At 44.7% G+C, this 10,111-nt stretch overlaps 1 protein-coding gene across 1 annotated transcript in view; it reads right to left on the reverse strand.

Moving 5' to 3' along the window:
• The window catches only part of LOC310791859 (voltage-dependent R-type calcium channel subunit alpha-1E-like), a gene marked incomplete at both ends in the record, with an annotated part of 65,626 nt that overhangs the window by 23,386 nt on the left and 32,129 nt on the right, over positions 1-10,111 (reverse strand). The window contains 10 exons of the mRNA XM_083653529.1: positions 2,858-2,919; positions 3,316-3,383; positions 4,581-4,698; positions 5,085-5,154; positions 7,312-7,443; positions 7,939-8,051; positions 8,299-8,411; positions 9,125-9,334; positions 9,523-9,609; positions 9,999-10,052. Of these exons, the coding sequence (XP_083509655.1) occupies positions 2,858-2,919; positions 3,316-3,383; positions 4,581-4,698; positions 5,085-5,154; positions 7,312-7,443; positions 7,939-8,051; positions 8,299-8,411; positions 9,125-9,334; positions 9,523-9,609; positions 9,999-10,052 (1,027 nt within the window). The remainder of the gene's footprint in view (positions 1-2,857; positions 2,920-3,315; positions 3,384-4,580; positions 4,699-5,084; positions 5,155-7,311; positions 7,444-7,938; positions 8,052-8,298; positions 8,412-9,124; positions 9,335-9,522; positions 9,610-9,998; positions 10,053-10,111) is intronic.

The raw sequence follows: 10,111 nt of genomic DNA on the forward strand, positions 1-10,111 counted from the left end.
TTAATAAATTATTGTTTCAACTTTTACTTTGTTGCAACTTTGAGCCGGGTTGTAACATAGAAGGGAGTCCCACGAGCCTTAGACTCAGCCCTCAGTCTTAATCCGTTTCACTACTGTAAGACTGAGAATATTACTATTTAAATCTTTGCATAACGTTAGGTGGCGCTGTTGGAAGCCTTGCATCGGAGAACCAATCATGAGTGCTGTGGGCGGGCCTGCTTCTGTTAATAGAACGTGTTTCATCCGGCCCCGGCGGCTAGAGGTCTTTCCCCCAGCGATAAACCCGACTCCCGAGGCTAACGTTACAGAGCCTGCTGATGACTTCACACAAGTTCACAGTATCAAGCGGACCACTTCCGCGTAGGAAAAATTCTTGTAAAATAAACCACAGATATAAATTTTGTTTGGAGCATATCAGCTTCATGCTCTGTGTTAGGACTATGATAAATGTCATTGCCGCTACCAAATAAAATTCTAATAATAAATGTAGGCGTGTCTGCTGCCGGCGGTTCTCGCCGGGCTCGAAGAGACAGTTTCTGACAGTGAAATTCCCAGACGTTTGTCTCGGCTCCCAGACGTTTGGTGAGCTGCGCCACCAAACTTCTGGGAGCCGAGACTACACGAGCCTCAACATGCCAAAGTAAAAGTTAAAACAATAATTTATTAAGTAAAACTAAGGGAAAATAACAAGGCAACATAAACTACATTAAACAAACAGTGAGGAGGAAGAGAGACATTGAATTTTGTCTGAAGGCTTTAAAGCGACCCCAACGCCAGGCTCCTGCACAACAGGGCCAGGAGAGTGGGAGGATGGTCACAATATTTATTTTATATGATAATATATTTTCTTAATTTAGTGATCTTGGTTCAGATTAATTTGACGCATACGCACGCATGCACGCACGCACGCGCACACACACGCACACGCACACGCACACGCACACGCACACGCGCACACACACACACACGCACGCACACACACACACACACACACACACACACACACACATTTTGGTCAGTGCCACGTAACAGGCATAGAGCAACAAGACAACAAGATGGGACCTGCATTACACTGTAATACACATCAGAAATGCATCTTGATAGCTGCGACACATACAAGACTAACATTCAAATATGTAACATACAAATGATACACTTAGTCTTAACTACAGTCAAGGTAACAGAATGTAACATACACATGGTACACTTAGTCTTAACTATAGAGTCAAGGTAACAGAATGTGGGCAGTTACCTCCGATTGTAGAACACGGGCTGCTTTTTCTCTCCCTTTGTGGAGGGACCGCTACATAATAAAGGAGTTTAGAGCACTAATTCACTATCTGATCTTAAGTTATCTTATGTTAACTTATCTTACTAATTTACTATCTTATCTTATTTTATCTTATTTGATCATAACTTATGCATATTATGCCGACATGTGGACATATTTTTACCAGATGGAGAGCAGGGTCAGACAGTTGTCAGATCATCAAGGACACAAACCACCCCCACAACAGCCTGTTCCCCCTGTTACCCTCAGGGAGGAGATACAGGGTCCCAAAAGCACGCACAAATCGCTTGAGGGACAGTTTCTTCCCGCAGGCCACGAGACTCCTTAACAAACACAAATAAACTCCCAACAATCCAGGCCAATCATGTAGTAGCTGTACTGTAGCTGCTACCAGTATGTATGTTTAATTATGTCTATGCTATTTGCACCTACGTGCAAACAGCATGTTTAATTATGTTTAATTATGTCTATGCTATTTGCACCTACGTGCAGTGACTATGTCACTGTTTTTGTCTTGTTTTTATTGCTTTACTGCCTTATTGCTTGTTGTTTCTCTTGTTTTCCTGCACCTATATGCCCTGTTATTTTGCACTATGTTGTAACGGAGTCTACAGCACAAGAATTTCACACGTGATACTTGTACTACCGTAATAATCTTGAATCTTGAACTTGTGTTTCCCTGCTGCAGCTAGGGGTCAGTGTCGCGTTCATGCACACTTCATTATTGGCTCTTTGAGGAACTGATCTTGTGTGACCTTCTAATTATGGGACAGTCACTGTAACCACCGGGTCAATAAGTCCGGAAGAGAATTCCCAAATTCATTCTCTCTATAGATATTTCGAAAAATCCTTATATAACAAGCTTTAAGCCTGGAACCAAGCCAACCCATGACCTACTGAATCGTGAGGGACCATAAAACATTTCACTTGGAGCAAAAACAATAAAAAGCAGTGTGGGGACTATGTCATGGTATGTTCAAGACAACTGGGAGCAGGGAAACCTTCGAAAATGTCCAACTTCCCACCTCATATCTTATATTTCTAAAGCAATCTGCAGAGGGTCATGCTTTTGAATCAGGCACATACAGTACAATTACACATTCATATGTTAACAATGCCTTTAACATGCCTTTCTAACTTTGCATACACCATGCAGCTGAAGGTACAGAGGAAGTTATTAGTAGTTATAGCTCTGGTTCTGAGAGTGTCCACAATCTGTTACAGTAGGTTCCTGCTAATATTACAGAAATATGAGCTAATAGGCTCATCCTTAGTGATTTTTATTGAGCTCCTCTCCACACACAAAAAACTTTTGTATCATGATGATCAAAGTGATGACCATTACATGTTTTCCCACAGCATCCATATCTTAATTACATCTTAGCTTGATTCCAAGACAAGACTGTTTTGAACAATCACTTTATGATTGACAGTCCAATTTAAATGAGAGTTGATTTGAAAAATGATCATACATTAGAGAGACACTAAGAACTACTTAAAGATTCTGAATGCTCTGCTATCCCCTCCCAGAATGGTCATTTCATTAGGCGCTAACAGGTAACTTACTCGGACATCAAGCCTTCTCTGCCTCGGGCATATCTCTGAAACTCCATTTCCTCCTCTTCATCCTGATAAAGACAAAATGAATACATAAAGTGAATGAGTAGGGTGCCAAAGTCACGCCCTCTTCTGGATTCTGCAGGCATTTCATCCGCCATTCATTTTCCCATCGATGTTTCGAAAAATCCCTATAAAAAGAGTTCTACTTGGTCAAACGAAGCGATTCAGCTATATTCAGAATCAGGAGAGACCATAGATAGAACATCTTACTTGGACCAAAAAAGAAAAGAAAGATAAAAGCCCCCCCCCCCCCCGCCGAGTGAAATGTTCTATGGTCTTTCCTGATTCTGAATATAGCTGAATTGCTCGGTTCGACGAAGGAAAACTCTTTTTATAAGGACTTTGGCACTGACTGTACACAGCCAAGTGTGTTATTTTATCAGTAGGGTAGAAACAGGGCAAACCTTGGTCAGTTCCTGTGCGTTGGCCAGATTATCCACAGCGATGGCCAAGAAGACATTGAGCAAAGTGTCTGTAAGCAAAGCAGTTAAGGATGCATAGCGCAACATGGAATCCCATCAAGAATTCCATCTGCCTTATATGAATGCATTTGGAAGGATTGCAGGTTGAATGGATCAACACTAAAGTGGACGTGCAAAGTGCAAGTGAAACACACACAGTTGCGCCCACAGTTTTGGAGTCAATGAGTCAGTCTCAGCTTTCTCAAAGTGTAAAGTGAGGCGATCGATCAGGATGAAAATAAGCCTACATGCTATCAGTTTTAACAGAGCTTGCTTAAAGCACCACAAATCTTGAACATTTGATTCTGACAACATGTTTGCTGCTTATTTATTTATTTATTTATTTGTTTATTTATTATTTTTTCAGATTTGCCCCCATTTTCTCCCCAATTCTACTTGGCCAATTTCCCCCCCCCCCTGCTGCCCCGGTCGCTGCTCCACCCTCTGCCGATCTGGGGAGAGCCGTAGACTAGCACCATGCTTCCTCCGACACATGCGCAGTTGCCAGCCGCTTTTTTCACCTGACAGCGGGGAGCTTCACCGGCAGGACGTAGCACGTGGGAGGAGCACGCTATTCCCACCAGTTCCCTTCTGCCCTGAACAGCTTATTTATTGTCAATATCGCATACTGCGCCTCCACCCTTACACCACACACTTGAAATGTAGCGGTAGCACTGAATATGCTTTAGGTATACAGGTATGTTAGTCTCGCTTTCTATTGTGGACTAGAAGGGGAAAAGGCTGTTTACAGCCATCCACCGAACATACCATGCAGGCTAGCTTCATTGCATAATCCACATCAATCGTTTTCAGCATGTAGCAACGAGCTAGCGCTTAGCGCCGCTGTTGTTATTGTTTCAAAGGCAGCGGCGCAGGCATTTGAGCTCGGCAGATTCGACACGTACAGCAGCAGAGGCATACAGATTCAACACGTACAGCAGCAGAGGCAGACAGATTCGACACGGGGGGGCGTGGAAAGGAAATCCAAATATGGTCGCAGCCGCAGTCAGAGCGGGTCGGAGCCAGTGCAGAGGTTGCAGGGAGCGGAATGGGATTTCCATCCGGCACTGACTGATATGGTCGGCACCAATGAGAGAGCTAAGTCCACCATGCTGCTTCAACTCAGTCAGACTACAGGTATGTATACAGCTCTAGAGGTTACAACAGCGCTCTGAGAGATGGCTTTCTTCGAGGTTCACGAAGGATACAGTTTCCAAACAGGGTGAGCACTATGAAGTAGATAGATGACCACATGCCATACGTCACACCACCCTGCGATCGAATCCCGTTATACATCACTTCATTCCAGTCCTCGCCCGTCAAAATCTGCAGGCAAACGCATAGAAGCATAATTAGCATGATTCGATTTGAGAGGCGAAGGGCCAAATTACACAGGAGGAAAATGTCTCTATCTAGAAAGATACATCTTCAGACAGCTAGCCAAAAACAGTAATTGGGGTTAATAGTAAGATAAGCAATTACTATAGTGATACGGAAACATCCTTTTCACAGTGCAGATGCATTTTCTAACGCTGGTTTGTTCATGCTTGACTTGTCTGATATATTCATGTGTGCATGGATGTGTGGGATGATAGCAGAGGCAGGGGGCGGAGAGGAGTGAGCAGAGTTGTTTAATCTGCGCCTGGGGTGAGAAATCTCCCCGGGCGCCGTGTGTCATGGAGAGAGAGTGAGCGGGTCTGTGGGAGCCAAACCTGAAACACGGTCATGATGGCAGCTGGAAACGTGTCAAAGTTGGTGGGAGTGTAATCTTCAAAGATGAACCTGGAGGGGGAGGCAGAGGGAAGAGCAGGGGCAGATATGACCCGTGAAGAGGAGGACGAGATGCAGGGCTATTTTCGTCCGGACACGCCATTTCCTCCACTCTCCATCAAAGGCGACCATTGAAGAAAACGCTTGTTCAGTTTCCTCTGTGTAACTGCCATTTTGAAATCGCAGGGCGTATTCAGATACAGTATGTGGGATACGTGGGCGTAGTGGAGGTTAAACGCAATTAAACGCAGTTCACCCACCGCTTTGACATGAGGCAGAGTTCACTCACCTCTTTGACATGAGGCAGAGTTCACTCACCTCTTTGACATGAGGCAGAGTTCACTCACCTCTTTGACATGAGGCAGAGTTTACTCACCTCTTTGACATGAGGCAGAGTTCACTCACCTCTTTGACATGAGGCAGAGTTTACTCACCTCTTTGACATGAGGCAGAGTTCACTCACCTCTTTGACATGAGGCAGAGTTCACTCACCTCTTTGACATGAGGCAGAGTTCACTCACCTCTTTGACATGAGGCAGAGTTTACTCACCTCTTTGACATGAGGCAGAGTTCACTCACCTCTTTGACATGAGGCAGAGTTCACTCACCTCTTTGACATGAGGCAGAGTTTACTCACCTCTTTGACATGAGGCAGAGTTCACTCACCTCTTTGACATGAGGCAGAGTACCCTCACCTCTTTGACATGAGGCAGAGTTCACTCACCTCTTTGACATGAGGCAGAGTTCACTCACCTCTTTGACATGAGGCAGAGTTTACTCACCTCTTTGACATGAGGCAGAGTTCACCCACCTCTTTGACATGAGGCAGAGTTTACTCACCTCTTTGACATGAGGCAGAGTTTACTCACCTCTTTGACATGAGGCAGAGTTCACTCACCTCTTTGACATGAGGCAGAGTTTACTCACCTCTTTGACATGAGGCAGAGTTTACTCACCTCTTTGACATGAGGCAGAGTTTACTCACCTCTTTGACATGAGGCAGAGTTCACTCACCTCTTTGACATGAGGCAGAGTTCACTCACCTCTTTGACATGAGGCAGAGTTTACTCACCTCTTTGACATGAGGCAGAGTTCACCCACCTCTTTGACATGAGGCAGAGTTTACTCACCTCTTTGACATGAGGCAGAGTTTACTCACCTCTTTGACATGAGGCAGAGTTTACTCACCTCTTTGACATGAGGCAGAGTTTACTCACCTCTTTGACATGAGGCAGAGTTTACTCACCTCTTTGACATGAGGCAGAGTTTACTCACCTATTTTCAGATCAACTGTATCAATCAATGAGGGGAAACAAGGTGGGTAAACTGCTCACCTTAGATAGTTTACCCACCTCTGTATTTACCACTACACCCCTGGTGGGATAACACATACAGCGCAAATCATCACAAGTCAGAGAATGGAGCAGGTATGAAGCAGATGATAACTAACATTTACCCTGACAACCTTCCCCCCCCCCATTTTCTTCCCAGTTGTACTTGGCCAATTTCCCCTGCTGTTCCAGTCGTGGCTCCACCCCCTCTGCCGATCTGGGGAGAGTTATAGACTAGCACATGCCTCCTCCAATGGAAGGGCAGTCGCCAGCCGCTTCTTTTCATCTGCCAGCAAGGCGACAGAGAGGATCACGCTATTCTCCCCAGTTCCCCTCCCCCCAGAACAGGGACCAGAGGCCAGAGACCAGTTCGACCAGAGGAGGCACTAGTGCAGCGACCAGGACTCATACCTCACCGGCTTCCCACCCGCACACACGGCCAATTGTGTGTGTAGGAACATCTGATCATGCCGGAAGTACCGCTACTGGGAGTGCTCTACACCAGTGGTTCTCAAAGTGGGGTCCGGAGATCCCCAATGGTCCTTGAGGGGGTTCCAGGGGGTCCCCAGCAAAAAGGAGAATTATTTTCACTATAATTTCATCCAACAATGTTAGAATGTAGGAATATTTTTTCTGTAATAAAACATCTAAAAGCAAATAATCTTATCAGATGGGGGACCCTGGGACAAAATCTTATCAAATAGGGGTCCGTGGTCTAATTTGTGTCAGTTTAGGGTCCTTGACATGGAAAAGGTTTGAGAACCACTGCACTGACGGCCAAATATCTCAGTTTTGAAATCAGTATTTAGGCCTAACAACAACACAGGGATTGACTCACCTGCCTCCAAAAAGCTGCATACCAAGCAGGGCAAACACCACGATGAAGAGGAAGAGAAGGAACAGTAGGCTGATGATGGACTTCATGGAGCTCATGAGGGACACAACCAGGTTCCTGAGAGATGCCCAGTATCTGGCAGAGAGACATTACACACTATTTTTCTAATGCAGTGTTTTTTTTTTACAAGCCTGTAAAACTACAACTATATAATGGGGATGGGACAATGTATTGAAATACTGTATCGCAATGAAAACGTGACAATACGAACCATGGGGCAGAAAAATGTATCACAATATTAGCTACATTTATTTTAATTATTCTATAGTCATCACAATTGAGATGGCTTGCCCATCACAATTTCACAAGCTCTCATTGAAATTATATTATTTACACTTTGTAACGTCATTTTTTCTAGCAAGCCAATGCCATTGCTAGAAAGATTTATGGCACAGAAATAATACTGTTACTGTTACTACTTTGTTGCCATTCAAATGTTATTTATGACATATATATCGAATCCATTCGTGAGATTAGCATATCGTCCTGTCCTATATGAAAATTAAGCCGAAACCCATTTCAGCTGAAATCTGAAGTATAGCATGAGAACAGACTAGTTGTCCCACTTACTTGGTGATCTTGAAGATCCTCAGAAGTCTCAGCGCTCTCAGGACGCTGATTCCAAATGACATTCCCGGTCGGAAGAAGCCCCACACCACCTCAAAGATGCTGCCAACAATGACCTGTACCGGACATCGACCCCACACAGCAAGCAACACCGCAAAAAACGCATGCATATCAATCTTTGTTCATGAATCTTCACTGCTTTGTTCAACACAATCACTTCATTGTGCAATTTGCATTCATTGATTACCCAAATTCCTCGATTCAGAAATTCCACTTTTGGTTTTGCGATACAAGAGGACTCCTTTCAGTTTAATTCCATGGATCTGCTGTAACGGGAGTGAAACTCGGAGGCGAATGACTCACCCCGCAGTCGAAGCAGTTGAAGGATGAATGGAAGTAGAGCCGGAAACCCAGCCCATACGTTTTGAGGAACATCTCAGCCAAAAACAGCCCCAGGAAAACAAACTCTGCATAGTCTGGAGAGGAGAAAACAACAAAGACAATCAAATCCAATTAGAAAACACAAATCTGCCAAAACAACACATCTGTGAGGTTGTGAAATGTATAGACAGCACAACATAATTTCCCTCCGAAGAAAAAACTTTCTTTAATCAGACCGAGGGGCTAGCTCGTAGCTCCATTCGCGGAGCCAATGCAAAGTGTTTTACACTTGCATTCTTTCGAATGGCCTGCAGGGGGGCGACTCCACTGGCTACAAAAAGAAGTCTGATTGTATGGAAGGGAATGGGAAAATGACACTACTTCTCACTTTATTTATGGCCTCAGTAAACACTTTCCTAATGAGTTTATGGTCTCAATCGCTAGTTTCAAGTCTTCCTTCATACAGCATGATGTTCATTTGGTAAATTATGGCCCCATTTCGAGTAAGATAAAACGATAAACGGACTATGTTTTGAGGCGTGATTGACAGGTCGCCTGTCCAGTGATCGTGCGGCTCGCCGATCACGGACCAATAGCATTTAAATTGACATCACTTCTGGCTCCAAATAAGCAAGATGGCGACAGTGAAAATGCCAACCTCGAGGCCAACGTCAAGGTAGCTATGCCCATATTTATTATGCTCTATGAATCAGACAATGAGCTGAAACACGTCCTATACAGTAATGTGTACAGAGTCATTCGACAGGCGTACAGACGTCCCAGGACACAGTTCCAAACTGAAACCCACAGAGGAAGACGGACAGCCAGTCGGGCTGGTTGTGGTGGACGATGGCCACGCAGATGGTGTTGAGAGCCACCAGGCTGAGCACCGTCCAGTAGAAGGTGTCCGTCTTCACCATGCGGCGGATGGAGATGCGCAGCATGCGCTCCTTGCGGCGCAGGTAGGCAGCGGGGCCGCGGCGCCCGCTGCGGAAGTTCACCCTGGAGCGAGACATGCCTGAGAGAGAGAGAGAGGGGAGAGGTTGGAGAGAGCTGGAGATGTTACAATGGAAAAGGAGACAGGGAACAAGGAGATGGAATAAATATATAATGTGAAATAAAGAGCGAGTGGGCTGAAAGTGATAGAGACAGTGGAGGAAGAAGTCTGCTGTAAAGGCAGTGAGTAGCTGAGCAGTAACTCCTTACTGGCAGTCGACATGTCAGCATACTTGTCTTCCCCGGGACCTCCTCTGCGCGCGCCCGTCTTACCCTTGCTGGTGGCTCTCTTTAGCACTGAAAATGTTACACATAAAACGTACGTTTCTGTACTGTCAATACAGTATAAACCGCTATCGATAAACAAAACAGTCAATCATTTGGTCTGAATTGTAAGACACAGATAATATGTCCCATCTAGCATGCCAAGCCTGCTAAGACAACTATGACATTCCCAGTTAGCAAAGCAAAATTAGCTAGCAGTCGATATGGTATGTGGTGTGGTATGCTAATGTACAGCTACTAAAAAATAATTTGTTGAAATTATAAAAAGTCAGATTTCAGTCTGTGGCTTCATTTATTAATAGATTAGTCCTTGCTTTTTAGAGTCAGAGGGTGTACTGTATCAGTGAGGAACCTGTAGCAATTACAGATCAGTTATGAATCCATGGTGTGTGTGATCTCACCATCTAAAGGAGATCTCCCTGAGTTCTTATTCTCCTCTGCGAGCATCACCTCCTCTGTAACACACATATTGAAATGTGAGGTTATACACAGACTCTTAATTAACGCAAACATG

Source organism: Poromitra crassiceps (assembly GCF_964638095.1).
Source record: "Poromitra crassiceps genome assembly, chromosome: 17".
Classification (NCBI taxonomy): Eukaryota; Metazoa; Chordata; class Actinopteri; order Beryciformes; family Melamphaidae; genus Poromitra; species Poromitra crassiceps.